The sequence below is a fragment of the Onychomys torridus genome, chromosome 22 (assembly GCF_903995425.1).
Source record: "Onychomys torridus chromosome 22, mOncTor1.1, whole genome shotgun sequence".
Lineage (NCBI taxonomy): Eukaryota > Metazoa > Chordata > Mammalia > Rodentia > Cricetidae > Onychomys > Onychomys torridus.
The window spans coordinates 23,246,049-23,269,441 of NC_050464.1; the positions used below are offsets into that span (position 1 = coordinate 23,246,049).

Below are 23,393 nucleotides of genomic sequence, written 5' to 3' on the forward strand. Positions count from 1 at the left end.
ATCGGTACCTTCCTGGTGGAGATGTCTTCCCCAGAGTCCGGGGGAAGACCCTACAAGCGGCTGGGATCTATGCTGAGGAATATCAAATGAATCTACACACATTGAGTTCTTTAGTCCACTCACTTTATTCTTCTAAGTCAATTCTAGCTAGCTAGCTTTTTTTTTTTCCTGTTCTCATACTTAGCTCCTCTCTGACCCTTCTTCTGCTGTTTTCTCTTTGTTCTGTCTTAATTCTTTCCATCTTTGTTCTCCCCGTATTCATTCTCCTTGAGTTTTGGCTTTATCCCCTGGAAGAGTTGTCGGTTCTTCCAGGTAACAGCTTTTGCCATTGTCGGCTGAATTCCAACTTCATATTTCTGTGGCTTGCAGCAAGTGCTGAAGTGAGCATTGTTGTTATTGTGTGTGTGTGTGTGTGTGTGTGTGTGTGTGTGTGTGTAGGTCAGAGGACAACTTTCATAAATCACTTCTCAACTCCCACCCTGTGTATTTTGGAGACAAAACTTGGTCATGAAGTTTGGCAGCACATTTCTTTCCCCACTGAGCTGTCTCACTCCCCTGCTTCCCCCCCCCCCCGCGCCCCTACAACACACACACACACACACACACACACACACACACACACACACACACGATCCCTTTTCTCTGTAGTGCTGGGAATGCTCACTGCGCTATATCCCCAGCCTTTCCTTGTCAAAATGTTTGTTTTCATCCCAAGGCCTAGAAAGGCAGGTGATTTGTCAGGTGAGGTTCAGAAGCAATCCTGTTAGCCGGTTGTTCATTAATGTGATCCCTCAGGTAATTTAGCCTCTGACGAGCCAGCTCTTGGAGAGCTTCCCAGGCAGATGTTATGTTTATCCTGAGATGCTAGATCTGGCTCCTGGCTCTCAAACTTCCTGTCTCGGAATCTTTAGGTAAACCACTCATTCTCCTCCATACTGTCCCCGCCTCACCTGGAGAACCATGGCGATGATCAGGGTTGCCTTCCAGAGTACTTGTGAGAGGTTAAGGAGGCTATCCACAGAAAATATTTAACACAGTGCCTACAATACTGTTAGAATTCAAGATACTGCCAGGAGTGTCGGAAGGCTGAAGCAGACAGGAGAATGCCAAATTTCTGGCCAGCCTGGGGCTGGCTACACAGTGAATTTAAGTCTAGCAACATAGAGAGATCCTGCCTCAAAACACACAACAAAGTAAACAGAAAATACTCACATTTACTGTTATTTTGTTGTTGTTGTTCTATTGAAATAGAGACAATGCCTCCACTTAATTCCCCTAAATGCTTCTCACTCATTGTGTTTATTTGAGGCAGGGTCTCAAATAACCTAGTCCTTCCTTGAACTCAGCTAGGATGACCTGGAACTCTTGACCTTGCTTCCACCTCCTGAGGGCTGGGATTCTAGGCATGAGCTATGGTGGTAGCTTTAAGCAATACCAGGGATTACACTCAGAGCTGTGTGTGCTAAGCAAGCACTTTACCAACTGAGCTGTGTCCCCCAGCCTTCTCCTAAAGTTTCTTGAACTTTGTTGTTTGGGAAAGAGCCAGAGCTTGAGGTTAACTTAGGGTGATGCTTAACAGGGTGAGGAAGAATTCAGACTCTCTCATTTTCCTTTTGATCTGGAAGGAATTCTCAGCAGGCATTCTAATGCGGAACCAACCTCCAAATCCTTACTGGGTGATTCTAGGCACATGTTCACAGCTAAGCCTAGCCCCCAGCTCCTTTCGTAGATTCTAGGCAAGTGCCCTACTTCTGAACCATGCCTGAGGTCTTACACCTTTACTATAATCTAGGTCTGTTGGCAATGAATTTGAAAACTTGTCACTTCACAAGGCGTGAACATTTGATTAAATTCTTACCATTTTCACTACATTGTGTGAGGCAGACACTCTAGCAGTGACCAGGAATGCTCCCTAATGCTGCCGGTCCCATCTTGCCTAGCTCTAGCATATATGATCTGTTGGTGATCAAAAACATCCACAGTCCACAAGGGACTGGAGAGATGGCTCAATGGTTAAGAGGACCCAGTTTCAGTTTCCAGCACCCACATGGTGGCTCAAAACCATCTGTAACTCCAGTTCCAGGGGTACTGACACCCTTTTCTGATTTCCATTGGCACCAGGCACAGATGTACTGTACATACGCACATTGAGACAGACACAAAAACCTCCACCACTGTGAGACACTCACAGCTGGTCTACACAGTGGCCCACTGCCCACTCTTCTTCCAACCATGTTGATTCTAGAGAAGTCTACTCCTCCTGCTTTGAGGAGGGACTTGATAGACTGAGGGATGGGCTGACAGTTAACTCCCAAATGCCTGAAATAGTCACTTTTAGGATCCCCTTTCTGAACTCTTTAGAGACTACCAACTGAGCTACATCCCCAACATTTTTTGGTGCTTTTTTTTTTTTTAACATTTTACATTTATTTATTTACTTATTTGTTTGTTTGTTTGTTTGTTTGTTTATCGTGTGTCTGTCTGTCTGTCTGTCTGTGCAAGTTTGCGCACACGCACACACAGAGACGTTAGAGGACAATTTGGGGGTATCATTCTTTCCTTCCACCATGTAGGTCCTTGAGATCAAACTCAGATCATAAGCTTGACTGTAAACTCCTTTACCCGATGACGCGTCTCACTGGATCCATCTTTTTGCCTTAAGTATCGATTTATTTTGGCCTTGAGAGGTGGGTGAGTGTGTGCACCATGTACCACACACAGAGCGTGTGTGGAGAATGGAGGACAGCCCTCTGGAATGGGTCCTTGCCTTTCCCCTTATCAAGGCTTCACTTGTATTTGCCACTGTTCTGAGTACTCCAGACTAGTGGCTCCCAAGCTCCCAGACAACTCTACAGTCTTCTCTCCCGTCCTGAGTCAAAGTGCCGAGGTTATGGATGAACCTCCCAGCTGACCTCCGACATGAGTTCCAGGATCGAACTCAGGTTACCATACCAGCCTTGCGTGGCTAGCTCTTTTACTTGCTGGGCTGGCTAGGTCAGCGGTTCTCAACCTGTAGGTCTTGACCCCTTTGGAGGTCAAGCAGCCCTTTCACAAGGGGTCGCCGAACGCCATCTGAAAACACAGATATTTACATGATGATGCATAGCAGTGGCAGAAATACAGTTATGAAGTAGCAATGGAAATCATTTTATGGTGGGGGGGTCACCACAGCATAAGGAACTGTATTAAAGGGTGGCAGCATTAGGAAGGTGGAGAACCACAAGAGTCTAGGCCCTGTACTCAAACTCTTGATATTCATGCCTCAGCTTTCCAAGCGCTGAGCTCATAGGTATGTGCTAGCACAGGTAACTTAGCATTAAGCAGTTATTTTTCCACACCCTGACTGCCAGCCTTTTTTCTTTTCTTTTTCTTTCTTTCTTTCTTTTTTTAATTGGAAATAGGGTTTCACGTAACCCAGGCTGCCTTTGAGCTGGCTTGTGCAGCTCAGGATGACCTCGAACTTCTGATCTTCCTGCCTCGATTTTTCCCAGTGCTGAGATTACAGGCCTGCACTACCACGGCCTGATTTAGCACGTGCCTTATCCCATGCCCCCTGCTTTGAGACAGGGTCTCAATGTGTAGTCCTAGTTGGCCTGGAACTCACTGTGGAGACCAGGCTGACCTTGAACTGACAGAGATCCTCCGGTCTCTGCCTCCCAAGTGCTGAAATTTAAAGCATGTGCCACAGGGCACGGCTGTTGTGTCAGCTTTTCTGTTTTAGAAACAGGTTCATTTGCAGCCCAGGCCTCGCACTCCCAGCAATCTTTCTGCCTCAGACTCTCGGGTGCTGCTGGGATGACATTCTGGTCACCTGTCTTCCCTCCCAGCCCGGGTCTTAGGAGTCTGACCCTCCTCCATACAGCCTACAGGCTAACTTGCTGAAAACCCCATACCTCCTCTGGCTGCTTAGTAGCTCAGCCGGAGGCGGCCCCGCCTACAGGCGGCACACCCACCTCTTCCAATTGGCTCTGCGCTGCCAGGAGGCGGGGACAAGGCAAAGGGGGAGCAGACGCCATCCCGGCCAGAAAAGGCCCGAAGAGACCAGGAGGTACCTGTTTGCAACGAGTCTGCTCCTCCAGGTCCCGGGGAGTGTTGGAGAGAGGGACAAACACGAAGAGAACGCCGAGGACTGTGGCGCGCTTGCTGAGTACTGCCCAGGTCCCGCAAGCCGAGCGTGCGTCCCCAACTCTGAGCTGTCCCTGCCCCGCAGACCTCCAGAGCGAGGTCTGGTCTTGTTTTCCAGATCCGTAGGACCGAAGCTCCAGGAGAAGGAGGAGGAGGAGGAACCGCCCAACATGGCATCGGAGGTGTGTAGGACTTCGGGGACCTTGCAGACGAGCGGGGAGGAGCTACTCGGGTTGACCCGTGCTTGGGGTCACCTCCTGCCAGACAGACCTGCGTTGATACAGAAATTCCCGCACCACATGTCCAAAGCTCAGTTTCATGTAGACTCGGGATGTTTCCATCATCCTTTGCCCCGAGCGCCGCCAAGTGGCTCAGGTGGTGATTTCATTAATGACTGAGGGTTGGCCACCACACGTGGCTGCCCCCCACCCACCCCCGTTTTGTTCTGTGGGTTTTTTTTCCTGATGGTTTGTTGTTGTTGTATTTGAGACCGTTTCCCTGTGTAGCCCTGGCTCCCCTGGGAACTCGCTCTGTAGACCAAGCTGGCCTCGAACTCAGATGCACCTGCCTCTGCCTCTTGCTTGCTGGGATTAAAGGCGTGTGCCACCATGCTCAGCATTGTTTCCCTTTTAAAAAATTTTATGTGTATGGGTGTTTCGCCTACATGTATGTTTGTGTACCACATGAGTGGCTGCTTGCCTATGGAGGTCAGAAGAGGGCAGGGGATTTACAGGAATTGGAGTTACAGATGGTTGTGAGCCACCATGTGGGTGCTGAGAACAAAATCTGGATCATCTGGAAGAGAAGCCAGTACTCTTAATGGCTGAGCCCTCGTTCCAGCCCCGGTTTTTCCTTCTTTGAGACCGCAGCTCACTTTAGCCCAGGCTAGACTGGAACTCACTGTCTGCCCAGACTGGCCTCAAATTTCTGACAATTCTCCTGCCGGCCACTCACCTAGTGTTCAGATTGCAGGTATGAACTACCACATCAAAACTTTTTTTTTTTTTTTTTTTTTTGAGCTGAGGATCGAACCCAGGGCCTTTTGCTTGCTAGGCAAGCGCTCTACCACTGAGCTAAATCCCCAACCCCAAACTTTTTTTTCCATTTAACATTTTTATTTGTTTATTTTGTTCGTTTATCTATTTTTATGAGTGTGTACATGTGTGGGCATGGCACACATGTGGAGATCAGGGAACAACTTGTGGGATTCTCTTTCCGACAGGCTTGGCAGCAAGGGCCTTTACCTAATGAGCTACCTCATCTTCCTTACACCTACTTTTCACCCCCACACCCTCTTCTCAGTCCCCACCCTATAGGGTAGCCCTTGTGCCAAGCATGTGTCCTTACGTATGGGAAAAGTGAAGTCCCTAAATTGTACTTGAGCTCTGTCATATGGAAAGAGCCAGAAGGTAGAGACCTCTCTTTCTCTCTCTGGCCCAAGTGACCCCCTCTAGGGTGTCCCTGACCTCTCTTTTGAGCCAGGAATTCCTGGCTTCTCTTCCTATTTAGTGTTAGGTGTGCAAGACACAGGTCCCTTCCACAGACTTGGTTGGTTTATCTAGCAAATGGAATAATGAGAGCCGTCGGGCTCCACTTGTAAGGGGTGGATCATGGAGTCGTTACTTTGAGCTCTTAGGGGGGAGGCGGCTGCAGGGAACAGATGCCTGTGTGCCCAGTCCCTTCTGATCTTCAGTAGCTGGCGAGTCCGAGTCACCCCCTTCCTCTCAGATCATCTGAACGAGTTAAGATGGCCTGATTTACGTAGCTGCTGGGTCATGTGGAGGGTCAGGAACAAGGCCTGGACTTTGGAGCCAAACAGATGTGATTTGTACACCAGGATCGGCCTTGACCTCTTAGTTCCTTTGTGAAGTAGGGGTAATGGTGTCCACTTCATAAAAGGATGTAATTGCAATGCCAGGTATAGCGGTGGACGCCTTTAAACCCAGCACTCGGGAGGCAGAGGCAGGCGGATCTCTGAGTTCGAGGCCAGCCTAGTCTACAAGTGAGTTCCAGGACATCCAGAACTGCACAGAGAAACCCTGTCTCAAAACAAAGAGGGTTGGGGATTTAGCTCAGTGGTAGAGCACTTGCCTAGCAAATGCAAGGCCCTGGGTTTGATCCTCAGCTCCAAACAAACAAACAAACAAACAAACAAACAAAAACAACAAAGCAAAGCAAAAAGCTATTAATCCTCTGTCCTCTAGCTCCCTAATGCTAGGGTTATGGGTGAGCAACACTACACTCAGCTCACAGTAACCACTCTGGTAACTTCTCTTGTGCATTTGAATTGGGTTTTGCTCATTCTACTCAACCCAACTCTGTGTACTTTTCCCCTTGTCCCAGACTCCTAGTCTGGAGCAATGTCCTCTCCAACTGCATTGGCCCTTAACCATTGACTGACCAGTTGGAGACACTTCGCTCTGACCTCCCAAGGTCATTTCAAATGTTTCCCAGAGCTAAATGTGGTGGCTCATACTTGTATCCCCAGCCCTCAGGAGGCTGAAGCAGAAGGATCACCAATTTGAAGCCAGCTTTAGCTTTGTAATGAGTTCTAGGTTAGCCTGAACTACATGGCATGTCCCTATCTCCACAAGCCAAAAGCATGGCTGGGGTTGTGAGCTCAGTGGTAGATTGCCTGCTTAGAATCTCAATAGTAAGGGGCTGGGTATGACTCAGTAGTACAACACCTGTGTTTCACACACAAGGCCCTAGGCTCAATCCCAAAATGGAGGGGGGACCAGGGGAGTGTGTGCTAACTTTGGAGCTAACTTTGCTCCCTAAACAGTGGTCTGGACTGCAGAGGACCTCAGCTTGCCTCAAGCCATTCTGTGGGTTGGTACTAATTGTTCTGGCCGCTGTCCTGCTTGTTAAGGAGTTGTTATTACCAACAAACCAGGCACAGAGGCCAGAAATCCGGAATGGAAAGCAGTGGCGGGATCCCTCCTGGGCCTTCCCCAACAGGCCTCTGACTCACTCCCCATTCTGGCTGCCTGGCCCTGACCCACAAGCCCCAGGGGCCAAAAGGGCTCTTTGAAGGAGATCCTTTGAAGGAAATCCGGCTTTTGTTGAGGCAGCTAAGGGTCAGTTGCAGAACCTCTCACAAAGCCAGGAGTGGTGGTGGAGGCTACCTCTGCGGATCAGAGTCCCTTGACAGTCAGACTGTTGAGCACTGGACTAGGTCAGCTCATATAGCCTGGGGCCAGAGCACAGTGGATGCTCCCATGGTACAGACACACAGACACACAGCACCAGACCCACGAGCACAGATAGTAAAGCAAGCCCCAGGGCCTGGGAGGTGGCTTGGCTGATAAAGTGTTTGCTGTGCAAGTGTAAGCACCTGAGTTTGGGTCCCAGTGCTGAAGAAGTTGAAACTGTTGACCAGCCAGCCCAGCTGAATTGATGAGTTCAGGGTCAGTGAGAGATCCTGTCTCTAGAAATATGACGGTACACTTTCATCCCAGCACTTAGGGAGGCTGAGACTAGCAATCTCTATGAATTCCAGGCCAGCTTGACTTACAGTGAGTTCCAAGCTAGCCAGGGCTAGTGAGGCCCTGTCTCAAAAATAATAAATAGCAGTAATAAATAAGAGAGCTATTGAGGTAGACACTCAACATTGACCTCTGGTGTTTGTACACAGATGAGAACATGTACATACAAAACACACACACACACACACAGAAAGAGAGAGAAGAGAGCGTGCCCCCTAACCCTGAGCACCCCCAGCCCTCCTTCACTATGCATGCCCTTTGCAAATGATGTCAGAATGAATGCTTATAACAGTGGTTCTCGACCTGAGGCTCTCTCCACCCCCTTTGGGGGAGGGGTTGAACAACCCTTTCACAGGGGATACCCGAGACCATCGGAAAACACAGACATTTACATTTCGATTCATAACAGTAGCAAAATTACAGTTGTAACATAGCAATGAAAATAATTGTGTGGTTGAAAATAATTGTATGGTCGGGGATCACCACAACATGAGGAACTGTATTAAAGGGTCATAGCATTAGAAAGGTTGAGGACCACTGGCTTATAACAAGCCTATCACATGGGTATATTCCCTCCTCTGTAAAGAGCCAAAACTGAGGTTCCAAGGCATGATATGATATGTCCAGAGTCAGTTCAGAGTTCTAGGGCAGAAGTGAGATGTCCCCAGTGACTCTTGTAGACACCCACACACACACAGAAATGTTGCCATCGATGACATGCCATGTCCCTTAACATTGACTTTAACACATTCTCCTTCAAGTCGTGGTCACGCTGTTTCCTGTATGTTCTGTGTCCCGTCCTACCACCTGTCCCTGTCCTGGCCTGTGCCCTCCTCTTTCCAAACAGGTGCCTCTCTGACCTGTCCCTCTGCCTTTTTGGTGCCTGGGGTTTGGGGATCAGCTGATGTCTTTTTAGAATAACAATGATACAAAAAAGAGGAGCGGGGATGTGGCTCAGTTGGTAGAGTGCTTGCCTACTATGTCATCCTTAGGACAACATAAATTGGATGTGGTCACACACCTTTAATCACAGCCCTAGGAAGACATAGGCAGAAGTATCGGTGGCTCAAGGTCATCATAGAGATTTGAAGGTCAGCCTGGGCCTATCACAATAACAGTATAATTTGTGCAAGTTAAATTTAACCATTCTGTAACATATATATATATATATATATATATATATATATATATATATATATATATATTACAAAACATATTTGTAAGGTCTGGGCTGCAGGCCTGTATAATCTCAGCTACTTGGAAGGCTGAGGCAGGAGGATTGCAAGTTTAAGCCCTGCCTAGACCACAGAGTAAATTCAATGCCAGCCTAGGCAACTTAGGAAACTCTCAAAATTAAGAGGGTCATCTTAGCAGCATACACCTTTAATCCCAATACTCAGGAGGCAGAGATAGGCAGATCTAAGAATGTCAAGCCAGCCAGACATAGTAAGACCCTATCTTAATAAATAGATAGATGATAGATAGATAGATAGATGAGATATCTTAGCGATTAAGAGCACTTACTGCTTTTGCAGAGGACCAAGGTTCAATTCCCAGCCCCCTTATGGTGGTTCACAACCATCCATAAACTCCAGTTCTAGGGGATCCAACACACCTCCTGGCCTCTACGGGTACCAGGCACGTGTATATGGTACACAGACATATATCACGCAAAACATAAGATAAAATAAATAAATCCAAAAAATAAATAAAACAGGACTGTTAATATGTAGCTCAAACACAATGCTTGTCTGCCATGCAAGAATCCCTAGGTTTAATCTCCAGTATTACATATACATACACATATATATGATCATAGAGTAATTACATACTTTATTGTCTGTCAGTTAAAGAAAAAATTCTGTTGTGATCCCAGGAATGCTACCTGGTCTATGCCATGTGGTGAGAAAGAGCCCTGACTTCTGTTTCTGTCATATTCTCTGGCACACTCACCAAGTTCCTGACCCTCTGGGTCTCAGTTGCCCTATCTGTCCAGTAAGAATAACGTCTAATGCCTACCCTGCCCCCTCACCTTTCTGGGTAACTCTCCTAAGGGTTCCTTTTGAAAGTATGTTCTATTCTGCTCTCTTGGCCAGAGTGGGAAGCTATGGGGTGGCCGGTTTGTGGGTGCTGTCGACCCCATCATGGAGAAGTTCAACTCATCCATCTCCTATGACCGGCATCTGTGGAACGTGGATGTGCAGGGGAGCAAGGCCTACAGCAGGGGCCTGGAGAAGGCGGGGCTCCTCACCAAAGCCGAGATGCAGCAGATACTGCAAGGCCTGGACAAGGTAGCCTCCATGTCCTGAGACCCACCCTACATCCACTCCCCTGGGAACCCAGGCTCCTACCCCAAATCCCTAAGCACTACATTCAACTTTATTTTCTCCTTCTGATGCTGGAGATGGAACCCAGAGCTGTGGTGCATGCTGGGGAAATGCTCGACTTCTGAGCTATGCCCCCAGGCCCTCACTGGGAGATTCTAGACAAGTGTTCAATCCTACCACTGAGCCATATCCTGGCTCTTATATCCTGGGGCACAAGCTGTAGTATTCCAGGTTTGTTGTTTATCTCGAGGTAAGGAGATGACTAGAGAGATGTTATAATTACCATCTTTATCTTTTTTTTTTTTTTTTTTTTTTTTTTGGAGTTGAGGATCGAACCCAGGGCCTTGCGCTTGCTAGGCAAGCACTCTACCACTGAGCTAAATCCCCAACCCCATCTTTATCTTTTAATGAGTCCTCCTGGCTCAAGACCAAGGTGGACTGGGTCTGAGATCATCCCTCAAGGACTCGGAATAGTCTATGGTTCAGCTTCCATACCAGAGTGTTTAGCCATGGCGAATCGAAACCAAGGCAGGGAGACTCCTGGCTCCTGATGCCTATTAATCTGAAACCCTGGGTTGCTGCCACCTGCTTCAGGTAGCTGATGAGTGGGCCCAGGGCACCTTCAAACTACACCCTAACGATGAAGACATCCACACAGCCAATGAGCGGCGCTTGAAGGTATGACACACTCCCTCTCCTAACAATTGATCTCCCCTTTTCCCCTTACCCTGGACACTAACCGTCATTGGCAGAGTAGAAATGCCAAGAGACTTGGGCAAGACCAGGTCCCTGGCATAGGGAGGGAAAGCCATAGGGCTGGCAATGACCGCTACCTAGACTCAGTGTTCACACTGAGCAGGGAATTCTAGCCTAACCTCTTGTCTCTTCACCCCTAGGAGCTCATCGGCGAAACTGCGGGAAAGCTACATACAGGACGGAGTCGCAACGACCAGGTATCACCAACCCTCTTTACCCTCTGCTATGAACTTTTCAGCCTTGGGAACCCGGGAGGCTCTTAGGGGCTCAGCTGTAGTCCTGGCTCTCCAGGGAAGCAGCAAGCTCCACTCCCTGAGTGCGGCCTTTGCATCCCCACAGGTGGTCACGGACCTCAGGCTGTGGATGAGGCAGACCTGTTCAAAACTCTCTGCCCTCCTCTGGGCGCTTATTGGAAGCATGGTCGACCGGGCTGAGGCGTAAGTCTTCTGGGGGACACTGCCACAAAGATTTTCTCCCTAGGGGGGATCTAAGCAAGGAATGGGTGTTGGTAACCTTAAACCAGCCATGCCAGAATTACGCACCCAGCATGGATGATGGTTCCGCTGTGGCTGCGTAGTAGATGGGGTTCTAGTCTTCCCCAGCCTATATATACCCTAGCTCCTCCAGGGACCAGATGCGAGACAATGTACAGTGAGAGCAGAATTGCATATAAACGAGGAATAATGGAATGCTCAAGTGAGGGACCAAAGAACCTCCTGCTCCTTCCTAAAGGAAGAGAGTATCAACAGTCCATAGGCCCAGTTGGGTTTGGGGGAGGTGGTATTTGTTTGTTTTAGATTTATTTTATTTTATATGTATGAGTGTTTTGATTGCATGTATACATGTGTTCCACCTGCATGCCTGATGCCTGTGGAGGTCAGAAGAGGGCATTAGAGCCCCTGGAACCCAAGCTGTGAATAACTATGAGCTACCATGTGGGACCTGGGAATCAAATGGAAAACAAGTGGCCTTAACCAATCAGCCATCTCTCCAGTCCCATGGGCCCAATTGTGATAGGCTCAACTACTCTCATGAAGATGGCAGCAGTTTGGCTCAGAGGATCAGGCCTTAAACCAGACACCGGGAGTCACAGAGGGCCACCAGGCTCTGTGTTCTCTAAGTGCAAGACCTAGATAGCAGGGGTGAAGAGAGCTGGAGAATGAGGCCCTCAGGTATTAGGTGAGCTTAGAGTAGTAAGGAATGGGGAATATCTAGTTTTGGTTCGGTTTGGTTTTTTGTTTTTGACTCAGGGTTTCTCTGTGTAGCCCTGGCTATCCTGGAACTCGCTCTGTAGACCAGGCTGGCTTAGAACTCAGATTCGCTTGTCTCTGCCTCCGAAGCGCTGGAATTAAATTGTGTGCCGCCACCGCCCGGCAGGAGTGGAGCATGTCTTGACAGCTCCAGCCTAGATCAGAGGGCAGTGACGAGTCATCCTTAAGGATCTTTGGAGACAAAAGCTCCAGGTGCCCAAGGAAAGGTCATGACTGAGCCTGAAGCAGGCAATCACCCTTCAGCTCACACTGTCCCATCTTACCCTACATCCTACCCCAACATGGAAGGCGAACCACAGAACCAAAGGCTGCCTCCTACCAGCATGATCCAATGCTTCTGTGTTAATATCCCTGGAACTGGCTTTGTCCCCTCAGACTTGACCAAGGAGCCCCTGAAAAATCTTAGGTGGTATCAGAATCAGGGATGACCCCTCCTTGTCCCTGACTCTGTCCCCTGTAATTGTGAATACAAGGGCATAGGGGTGGTTTCCTGGGAAGAATAGGGGATGTGAGGGCAAATTAATAAAAAAGGGTTGTTTTTAGTGGCATGATAACAGCATTCTGAAATTGAATGCAGTGGTGGTTATACACTAAGCGTAGCCTGGGACTTGCTATGTAGTCCAGGCTAGCCTCAAATTTAATCTCATCCTTTCTTTCTTGTCCTCGACTTTCCATTTCTTTCCTTTTTTTTTTTTTTCTTCACACAGTCCAAGCTGTCCTCATAGCCACTGTGTGACTGAAGCTGACCTTGAACTGCAGGCCCGCCTGCCTCAGCCTCCCAAATGCTAAGGTTACATGTGTATGCCACCACACCCAGAGCTGGGCTTTGCTTTTCAGACAGGTTCTTATCTGTAACCCGGGCTGCGGAAGGACTCACCATATAGCCAATGCTGCCCTCAATCTTATGGCAGTCCTCCTGCCTCAACCTCCCGAGCACTGGGACTGTGGACTTGCACCCCTGTGCCCTTCCTAGCTTAGTCTTTGATCTCCTTGTCTCGCTTCCGGTCTCTTTTCTGTTTTGTCTCCTGGTGAGCGTCTGGTTCCTTCTTCAGGCAGAGCCCCACAGGTCTCTTCTTTCCCTGAAAAGAGCCTAGCATGTAGGGTTCCAGGTATCCTAGGCAAGCCTTACCTGTCCCTGCTGGACCCCAGCCTCTCAGGTCTCCTGCTTCTTCCTCTATCACAGGGAACGTGATGTCCTCTTCCCAGGCTACACACACCTGCAGAGGGCTCAGCCCATCCGCTGGAGCCACTGGATCCTGAGGTGAGCTGTGTGGAGCAGGGGGCCCTAACCAGGGGCCTTGATGGAAGGGGAGGCTCCCTAGCGTCCTGCCTCCCACCACCCACCCGTGTCCGGTTTCCCCACAGCCATGCTGTTGCCCTGACGCGAGACTCAGAGAGGCTGCTGGAGGTGCAGAAGCGGATCAATGTCCTGCCGCTGGGGAGGTAAGGCTGTCCTCAGTGTCCCCAAAGCCTGATGGGAAGTGAGGGCAGAGAGCTACACAGTCAGCATGGATGAAGAAAGCTTGGGGGTTAGAGGAGGGGCTTGGGAGGCCCGGCCCCTTCCTCAGAGTCTATTTATACACAGTTCTGCTTGCTGGGGAGGGGCATTTCTTCAGTGGGTAAATTGCCCATGCTGCTGTTGGGAACCACTCACACGTGCGCCTGTAGCAACCCCAGTGACTCCCATTGGGTCACTACAAAAGACATGAAAATAGAACGAGCTGGGGATGGGCTGGAGAGATGGCTTAGCGGTTAAGAGTATCGATCCTCTTGCAGAGGACCCGGGTTCAATTCCCAGCACCCACATGGCAGCTCACAACTGTCTGCAACCCCAGCTCCAGGGGACCCTCACACAGACATACAACAGACAAAACACCAATGCACATAAAATAAAAATAAATCAATTAGCTGGAGAGAAGGGATCAGCAGGGTAGGAGGACAAGAGAGGGTAACGGAGGAATGAATATAATTGAAATACATTCTATAGGTGTATGAAAATATCATAATGAAATCAGATATGTATGATATATATGCTAATTAAAAACCCCACTGTGACCCCCACATGCCTATGATTTACAAACAGACAAGGAAGCACCCACACATACACATAATATACATAATACATACACATATATATGATACATACACATATACATAATTTATTTAATAACAACAACAAAGGCTAGCCCCTATCTAACATGGTGATAACTAAACTTAAGAATGTGCTGAACCTCCAACCAACTTCCCATTGGATACCATTTCCCCTGCACGATACCAAATGTTTGGGGCCTTAAGATTTGATTCTGAGTGTTGCATGTGTGTGGTACCCAGAACCTCAATCACTATGAACCTTTTGTCTCTACAGTGGGGCCATTGCAGGCAACCCTCTGGGTGTGGACCGGGAGCTACTCCGAGCAGGTGAGGTATACTCTGTTCACCCTTCTCTGGAGACTGTCACTCTTAGTGCCTGCTGGGTCCCAAAGACACATGAGATGACATGTGGGAGATTCAGGGGTCCTTGTGTTCACCGATAAACACTAGGGGAGCCAGGAATGTAAAACACACAGGGTTGTAGGTTCAATACAACTTAGTAGCCAGTGTTGGTTCAAACTTTGGGAATCTGACCCCAAGCAGTTTATTTTAGGCATTTTGAAGCATAGCACAATTGGATGAATTTTTCCCTGGTGATAATTAACTCAATCCCATGGGCACAATAAAACTTATGACATGACTATATTGAAACTCTTTGGAAAGTACATGTGACACCTTCCATAAAGATAGGTTCTATAGATTGACAAGCTCATGATAAGGGTCCAGGGCAGGATCTGGTATGGTCTTGGCCACACACAGAATGCAAAGGTTACCAGGCTATTAACCTCTTCTGCTCCCATCCTTTAGGGTGGAAAACAGGTGTGCCTCACCCCCCCCCACCCCTGCCCCCGCAACAAGAGGGCAGAGGCCCTTATATCTTACCTGTGGGTACTGAGATGAATGGGGTTGCCTATGGCAGGGGTACCTATTGCTGGGAATACTCAGACCTCCATCCACCCTCCTGAGATCCATACAGAGGCCCCTCTCCCTACCCCATACTCCTCCATTCTTGTTTCCAAGAAGGGGTCCAGGATGAGGCTGGGGACCCCGGTTCAGGGTAGAGAAGAGTGCTGCTCACCTTCCAGTCCAATCAATTTTCCTCCCTCACATCCAGAACTGAACTTTGGGGCCATCACACTCAACAGCATGGATGCCACCAGCGAGAGAGACTTTGTGGGTAAGACACAGGAGTCCAGGGCTGGGGATGTACATCTTTTAGCAGAACGCTTCTAGTGTGCATGAAGCTCTGGGTTTGATCCCCAGCGCTGCTGTAATGAACTGGGCCTATTGGTACACACCCACAGTCACAGCACTTGGGAAGTGGAGGCAGGAATACCGGTAATGGGAGGACATCCTTCTGCTAGTTAGTTCAAGGCCAGCCTGGACTATCTAAGACCTTGTCTCAAACCAAACCAAAAAAAAAAAAAAAATCCCCAACAACAATAGGGGCCAGCAAGATGACTCAGTGGGGCTGGGTGGCAGCGGTGGCGCACGCCTTTAGTCCCAGCACTCCTGGAGGCAGAGCCAGGAGGATCTCTGTGAGTTGGAGGCCAGCCTGGGCTACAGAACGAGTTCCAAGACAGGCCCCAAAGCTCAAAATAAAACATCACTCAGTGGGTAAAAGCGCATAGTTCCAAGCCTGACGGCCTGAGTTTGATGCCTTGAACCCACATGGTGGAAGGAGAGGCCTGACTGCTACAGGTTGTCCTTTGACCTCTATGAGTGAATGCAAATTCAAAAAAGAGCCTGCTGTCCCTTCCAGTGGAGTTCCTGTTTTGGGCTTCTCTGTGTATGACCCACCTCAGCAGGATGGCAGAGGACCTTATCCTCTATGGCACTAAGGAATTCAACTTCGTCCAGCTCTCTGATGCCTACAGGTAAGGGCCGTATCTCAGTACCAACTGGAACGGCTTCCTCCCACCCCAGTCCACCCCAGCCTTTGCAAGGCCCGCCCAGTACCTCTGCCAGCGGGCCAAGCAGGCGTAAGCAGAACCTCAGACCCGACACCTCTGTCCCCAGCACTGGAAGCAGCTTGATGCCCCAGAAGAAAAACCCAGACAGCCTGGAGCTGATCCGGAGCAAAGCGGGCCGAGTGTTTGGGCGGGTGAGCTGGGAAGAGTGGAAGGCAAGGCCTCCAGATGGACCCACTGGGTCCTCAGGGGACTTCATGGCTGGCTCTGGTGTCCCAGCTCCTCAGCTTCATTCTTCCTGCAGTGTGCTGGGCTCCTGATGACTCTCAAGGGACTTCCAAGCACCTACAACAAGGACTTACAGGTACGAGGCTGGGAATGTGAGGAGGAATCCTCTGGCGATACCCCAGCCATCTTCTCAGAGCTCTGACACACCCAGACAGGAATCCCTAGAAGGATTCCTTCCTGTCCTGGGCACACAGTCCGTGACTATCCTCAGAAGTACCCTGCTGCTTCTTGGGGGTAACAGGGAGAGGTGCTAAGTGTACCAAACGGAACAAGGGAAGAAGTCTGGGTGACAGGTGGGGCTGCCAGCCCCTTACCTGCCACATGCCTCCCAGGAAGACAAGGAAGCTGTGTTTGAAGTGTCTGACACCATGACTGCTGTCCTCCAAGTGGCCACGGGAGTCATCTCTACGCTGCAGGCAAGACTAGCCCTCCCCACGTCACCTACCTACGCCCTTCGCTAGGCCCTTGATCGGTGGAAATGCCACACAGTGATTTGCAGGGGAGGAGATGAGGCCAGAAGACCTGGGATGGGGAGGGCAAGGCACCAAAACCTGATACAGAAGAATAGGGATGGATCGGGATGGTTAGACACCTAAGTCTCGGGTTTTGGACAGAGTAGGTTTTTGGTGTTTTGTTTTTTTGTTTTTTTTTTTTTGAGACAGGATCTTACTGTGTAGCCCAGGCTGGCCTCAGCCTCTCCCCACTCTCCTTCTGAGATCGGGTCTTGCATATAGCCTAGTTAGGTTGGCATTAATCTCGCCATCCTGTGTCTTTGTCTCCGAAGTACTAGGGTCACAGGCATGCTCCTTACCACTAACCAGATTCTGGCTGTAGCCGTGTATCACATGAACTTTCTTTTCTGGGGGTTGGGGGGTGGTGGTGGTGGTAAGACAGGGTCTTACTATGTAAATCTGGCCGTCCTGGAAGTCACTATGTAGACCAAGCCGGCCTCAAACTCACAGAGGTCTGCCTGCCTCTGCCTCCAGGGTGCTGGGATTAAAGGCATGTACCGCTACTCGTGAGTTATCATAGGAACTTTCAGTATACAACAGAGATGCGTAGAGAACCCCCATGTGCCAACATCCAGCTTTAAAAATAACCACCTCGCGGCCATTCTTTGTTTGGTTAAGACAGGGTCTCACTGTGTGGTCACATGTCGCTTCTGCTGTCTTTCTCCATTTCATCTCCTCTCCTATAGTTATTCTGAAGTCAGTTTCCAATGTCATCTCATTTCATCCCTGAATAGTGTTCTCTTTCTAAAGCACTGGTTCTCAAAATGTGCCTCTGCTTATTTGATGGGGACTGGGGAGATTGCCCAGTGGTTAGAGCACTTGCTTCACAAGTGTGAGGCCCCGAGTTCCCATCCCCAGAAAGACATGCAGATACCAGCTGGGCATGGAGTCACAGCTGTAATTCCAGACCCCAAAAACAGAGACAGGGTGTCTTAGTTAGGATTTCTGTTGCTGTGAAGAGACACCATGACCATGGCAACTCTTATAAAGGAAAATAATTGAGGCAGCTGCTTACAGTTTAGAGGTTTAGTCATTATCATCATGGCTGGGATGGTGGTGTGCAGGCAGACATCGTGCTGGACAAAGGACCTGCTACATCTTGATTTGAAGATGACAGGAAGTGGTCTGAGACACTTGGCATGGCGTGAGCATATATGAGACTTCCAAGCCTGCCTCCACAGTGACGCACTTCCTCCAACAAATCCATACCTACTCCCAGAAGGCCACACCTCCTAATAGTACTACTCCCTTTGGGGGCCATATTCTTTCAAACCACTACATAGGGGGTCCCCAGAGGAAGCTGGCTAGTGAGACTAGCCATGTCTGTGAAGTCTGGGTTTGACTGAGAGACTCTTCCTCAGTGAATATGGTAAAAGGACTAACAAAGACAATTCCCTGCCTCAGCCTCAGGCCTGCACATGCATGGACACGCACATGTGTCCACACATTTTTTTTTTTTTTTTTTTTTTTTTAAAGTCATCAGGCTGGAGAGATGGCTCAGAGGTTAAGAACACTGGCTATCCTTCCAGAGGTCCTGAGTTCAATTCCAGCAACCACATGGTGGCTCACAACCATCTGTAATGAAATCTGGTGCCCTCTTCTGGCCTGCAGGCATACATGCAGACAGAACCCTGTATACAAAGTAAATCTTAATAACAAAAAAACACCCTGAATTAAAAAAAAAAAATTGCGCATACAATAGGTACACCACACACACATAATGGAAAAGAAAAAAAAAAGTAATCCTATACTGGGAGCATGGGGGTACCCCTGTAATCCCAACGCTAAAGGTGGGGAGGCAGGAATGTAAATTTGAGGCCAGTCTGGGCTACAAAGTCTCAAAAGATAAAAACAAACTAACAATGATGAATGTGTCCAAGCAGAGAGTTGATGGGGTGGGGTGGGTGCATAAGAGACTACTCGATTGCTTAGCACTCAGTAGGGCAGACTCCACGAGGTCCCCTTAGCTCACTTTTACTGAACCTGTGCTCCCAGATTCACCGTGAGAACATGACACAGGCACTCAGCCCTGACATGCTGGCCACCGACCTCGCCTACTACCTGGTCCGCAAAGGGGTGAGTGTGAAGGGTGTCCCCAAAGCCGGGCACCCAGGTCACGGCAGAAAACAAGCTCCGACAGCACCCCCCTCTGCCTTTGTCTCTAGATGCCATTCCGCCAGGCCCATGAGGCCTCAGGGAAAGCTGTGTTCATGGCAGAGACTAAAGGAGTCGCCCTCAACCAGCTGTCGCTGCAGGAACTGCAGACCATCAGGTGTGCGCGCCCCTCCTCCACCCCCATCCCGGAAGCTGCATCCGGAAGCTGACCCTGGGCAGCTCCAGGTTGGCATGCACTGTCTATCCTGACTCATCTTTCTCCCCAGCCCCCTGTTCTCAGGTGACGTGAGTCACGTGTGGGACTACGGCCACAGTGTGGAACAGTACAGTGCCTTGGGTGGTACTGCACGATCCAGTGTGGAGTGGCAGATCGGCCAGGTGCGAGCCCTGCTGCGGGCCCAGCAGGCCTAGATTCCCCCCACCCAAAGCTGCTTACGCCCCAATAATAAAGTGGGACCCTGAAGAGACGCCATGTGTTTCCTGCTTCAGCCTGTCTTCCGCTCGGATGGGCTTGGGGGGTTTGTTGAGCTGGCCACTGGGGACATGAAGGAAGTAGGAAAAAAACAAAAACTGAATGCCAATGGTGAGAGGCAGGAAGGGGAGTCGAGGCTCCCATCTGATCCTGTCGTTTCTAGGCTCTACACCCCCCATCCCAGAGGCCCCGGGCAGGCAGCATAGCTATGAATACACGATCAACACAAAATCATAAACTTAAAACATCATGAAGGGGTGCTGGAGAGATGCGACAGTGCTCACTCCTGCACAGAGCACCCACACCGGGAGGCTCACAAACCTACCAGGAACTTCAGCTCCAGGGGCTCTGACACCCCCTTCTGGCTTCCATGAGTACTGCACATACCCGCATACTACTCCATACACATACACATGGTTTTTTGTTTTTTTAATTAATCTTTTTAAAAACCACATGATAAAGGCCTGGGGCCACATGAGCGCCCATCTCAATAAAACAAAATCAAATAAAATAAAAATACAATATATGCCGAGCGGTAGTGGCGCATGTCTTTAATCCCAGGTAGGACTCTTGAGTTTGAAGCAAGCCTGGTCCACAGAGAGTTTCAGGACAGCCAGGGCCACACAAAGAAACCCTGCACAGAGAGAGAGAGAGAGAGAGAGAGAGAGAGAGAGAGAGAGAGAGAGAGAGAGAGAGAGAGAGAGAGAGAGAGAGAGAGAGAGAGAGAGAGAGAGAGATATCGTGGAGGGTGGGGGGGGTGGGTGGATGGATGGACTGATGGACAGACAGATAGGTGCTATTTTCTACCTTTGATCAGCAAAAAATGAGGAGGCTGGGGAAGAGGTCCCCAGAAGGAAAGGGAGAAAAACTCTTGGTTGGAGGCAGAACATGCAGAAGCTAAGGGAGCACCTTCATCATCCTGGATAAAATAAACCCATTATTGGGGACACATGGAACAGATTGAGGGGCCTTTGCTATATATTAACATTTTTCACTTTGTAGACCAGGCTGACCTCAAACTCAGAGATCCACCTGCCTCTGCCTCCTGAGGGCTGGGATTTAAGATCTGGACCACCACCACCCCATATAATTTTCAAATTTTGATATGTGTATGGCCTGTTGGTTAAGAGCACTGGCTGTTCTTCTAGAGGACTCAGGTTCTATTCCCAGAACCTATATGGCAGCTCACAACTGTCTCTTAACTCCAATTCTAGGGAATCCAACATCCTCATCTGGTCTCTGTGGGCACACACATGTGACATCAATTCACACACACACACACACACACACTCATGTATATAAAAGCAAATCTTTTTTTTTTTTTTTTTAAAGCACTAAGGGGCTAGAAAGATGGTTCAGCAATTAAGAGCAATTGTTGCTCTCAGGGAGGACCTAGGTTTGGTTCACAGCACCCACACAGTGGCTCCCAACCACCTGGAAATGGTTTCGGGGAATCCAGTATCCTCTTTGACCTCTACCTGCACAAGGCACGCACATGATGCACACATACATGCAGGAAAAATACTCAGAGATGGAAAATAAATCCAAGAAGAAAAAAGGTGGTGGCGCACACCTTTAATCCCAGCACTCAGGAGGCAGAGGCAGGGGGGTCTCTGAGTTGGAGGTCAGCCTGGACTACAGAGCAAGTTCCAGTTTTGCCAATGCTACACAAAGAAACCCTGTCTCAAAAAAATTTTTTTTTTTTACAATAAAGAAGACTTAGGTTGTTCAGGATATGCAATATATATGTATATGTGTGTGTGTGTGTGTGTGTGTGTGTGTGTGTGTATAGCATATTAGGGTTTCTGGAATGAGCATGGGTAAATGACTATTTACTGAAGCATAGACAACTTATTTGTGGCCACTCCATTGAAGAACACACACCCTTCAGGGCTTTGTGCATGTTAGGCAAGCAGCCTGCCACCTAAGCTACATCTCAAGACACCGAATTATTTGTTTGTTTGTTTGTTTATCTTTTAGCTTTTTGTTTCTCTAGGTTTTTTTGTTTGTTTGTTTGTTTTCCAGACAGGGTTTCTTTGTATAGTTTTGGTGCCTGTCCTGGATCTTGCTCTATAGACTAGGCTGGCCTCGAACTCACAGAGCTCCATCTGCCTCTGCCTCCTGAGTTCTGGGATTAAAGGTGTGCTCCACCACCGCTCGCTCTTTTTTGTTTTTTGAGGCAAAGCCTCTTTTAGCCCAGGCTGGCCTTTCAGCTCAGGATGACCTTGGACTCCTGATCTTCTTGTCTCCATCTCCCTAGTCCTGAGATCACAGGTGTGCACCGCCACTCCTGTTTTCTGGAGTGGTGGCAATGGAGCCCAGGGCTTCTTGCGTGCTAATCCCACTACCATGAATCCTTTTAAAAGGGTTTATTTTAGTTTTTATGTATGGATAAGTGTGTGTGTGTGTGTGTGTGTGTGTGTGTGTGTGTGTGTGTGTAGGTTTCAGCCAGATGAAGCCCTGATGCCCTGGACGTCTGATGCCCTGGAGCTGGATTTACAAGCGGTTGGTTGTGAGCCACCTGCCGTAGGTCCTGGGGACCAGGCTGGGGTCCTCTGAAAGACTGTCAAGCCCTCTTCATTGCTGGGCATCTCTCCACCCTCTGCATCCATGGTTCCTCCACAGACAACTTTTCTCTTCCTGCCCTGTCCCTATTGGTGTCCCACAGCTATGCCCACCCTGCAGATTCTCATCGGACCTGGAAACACAAACATTTCGAATCTTTTGTCATCTGTAGGGATGTGTGACCATTCTCTCTTCCTTAAACCATCTGCTTTAACGCCAAGAGCTGACACTACAAGAGCTGCTCACTTCAGACCCGGATTCAATCCCCAGTGTCCGTGTGGCAGCTCACAACTGTCTGTAACTCCCGTTCCAGGAGATCTGACACCTTCACACCAATGCATATAAAATAAAGTTAAGTAAATTATTAAAAAAAAAAAAAAAAAAAGAATTGCTCACTTCAGTAGCAGCCACAGTCAATGTTCCTATCCAAGATGATCAGGTTTCTCAGAGAAAGGGATTAATGGGTGGAAGAGCATGATTCTTTTATTCTCCTCATCTGATATCCATCTCTTGCTGGCACAGGACCAAGAACTGTGGCATAATTAAATAGGGCACCTGCTTAAAAAAAACTGTACTCGTCTTTCTGAGAGACAGCAGAAAAGCAAGATTGTCAGAATAGTAAAGGAATTATGCCAAGCCAACGTCCTTGTGAGCGGTGTACACCTATTGATGAGTTTTTTCTCTCTCTGCCTGTGCTCTCTTCTCCGCTTACAAGCCTGCAGAACCGACCTGAAAAGGTCTCCACTTCCAGGACAGAATCCTCTGGATAACATACACTGGCAGGTGTGGTGGCATGCTTGTAATGCCAGCACATGGGAGGTGGAGGAGGCAGAGATAAGCAGTTCAAAATCAGCCTCGTTTGTATAAATGATCCCCCCTCCAATTAATAAGAGATTTTAGAAGCCAGATAGAACAAGATAGAAAGATGGGGGAAGTATTGGAAAGGTGGCTCAGTTGGTAGAGTGCTTGCCTAGCAGAAATGAAGCCCTGGGTTCAATTCCCAGCATCATATAAACTGGCAGGATGGCCCACACCTGTAACCCCAGCACTAGTACTGCGGAGGAGATGGGGCGGGGGTGGGGTGGGGTGGAGAGCAGGATCAGAATTTGAGATCATCTTTGTATAGAGGGGGTTGGAAGCCAACCTGGGCTACAGCAGACCTTGTCGAAAAGAAAGAGAAGGAGGCAGAGGAGGAAGGAAGGAAGAGAGAACAAGGAAGGGAGGAAGGGAGGGAGGGAGGGAGGGAGGACATGAGAAGAGGAAGAAGCCTCGCCCTGTCTTCACTAATTTTATGTCAACAAGACACAAACTAGAGTCATTTGGGCGGAGGGAACCTCAATTGAGAATGCGCCCCCAATCACACTCACCGGACAGGTATTTTCTTAAAGATTAATGATTGATGTCAGAAGGTACAGCTCACTGTGGGTGGAGCCACCCCTGGGCTGGTGGTCCTGGGTGCTATATAAGAAAGCA

At 48.9% G+C, this 23,393-nt stretch overlaps 1 protein-coding gene across 2 annotated transcripts; it reads left to right on the forward strand.

The window, feature by feature from the left end:
- The first annotated feature begins 3,843 nt into the window (after positions 1 to 3,843).
- Asl (argininosuccinate lyase) lies at positions 3,844 to 19,350 on the forward strand. 2 transcript variants are annotated; one of them, XM_036172681.1, is made up of 17 exons: positions 3,844 to 4,158; positions 4,244 to 4,307; positions 9,710 to 9,904; positions 10,535 to 10,618; positions 10,837 to 10,893; positions 11,036 to 11,133; positions 13,151 to 13,228; positions 13,333 to 13,410; positions 14,333 to 14,385; positions 15,173 to 15,235; positions 15,821 to 15,935; positions 16,078 to 16,162; positions 16,273 to 16,332; positions 16,589 to 16,672; positions 18,764 to 18,844; positions 18,934 to 19,040; positions 19,150 to 19,350. In XM_036172681.1, exons 2-17 carry the CDS (start codon positions 4,296 to 4,298, stop codon positions 19,292 to 19,294), a joined length of 1,395 nt encoding a protein of 464 aa, XP_036028574.1. In that variant the 5' UTR covers positions 3,844 to 4,158; positions 4,244 to 4,295; the 3' UTR covers positions 19,295 to 19,350. The 2 variants fall into 2 exon arrangements, with proteins under 2 accessions (XP_036028574.1, XP_036028573.1); XM_036172680.1 differs by having other exon boundaries at positions 3,845 to 4,307.
- Positions 19,351 to 23,393: the final 4,043 nt, after the last annotated feature.

Bases quoted from the DNA above. Each gene is read 5' to 3' on its own strand.
- Asl (XM_036172681.1), top strand. The intron at 15,936-16,077 runs GTAAGGGCCGTA...CTCTGTCCCCAG, and splicing joins CAGCTCTCTGATGCCTACAG to CACTGGAAGCAGCTTGATGC. The intron at 16,333-16,588 runs GTACGAGGCTGG...CATGCCTCCCAG, and splicing joins CCTACAACAAGGACTTACAG to GAAGACAAGGAAGCTGTGTT.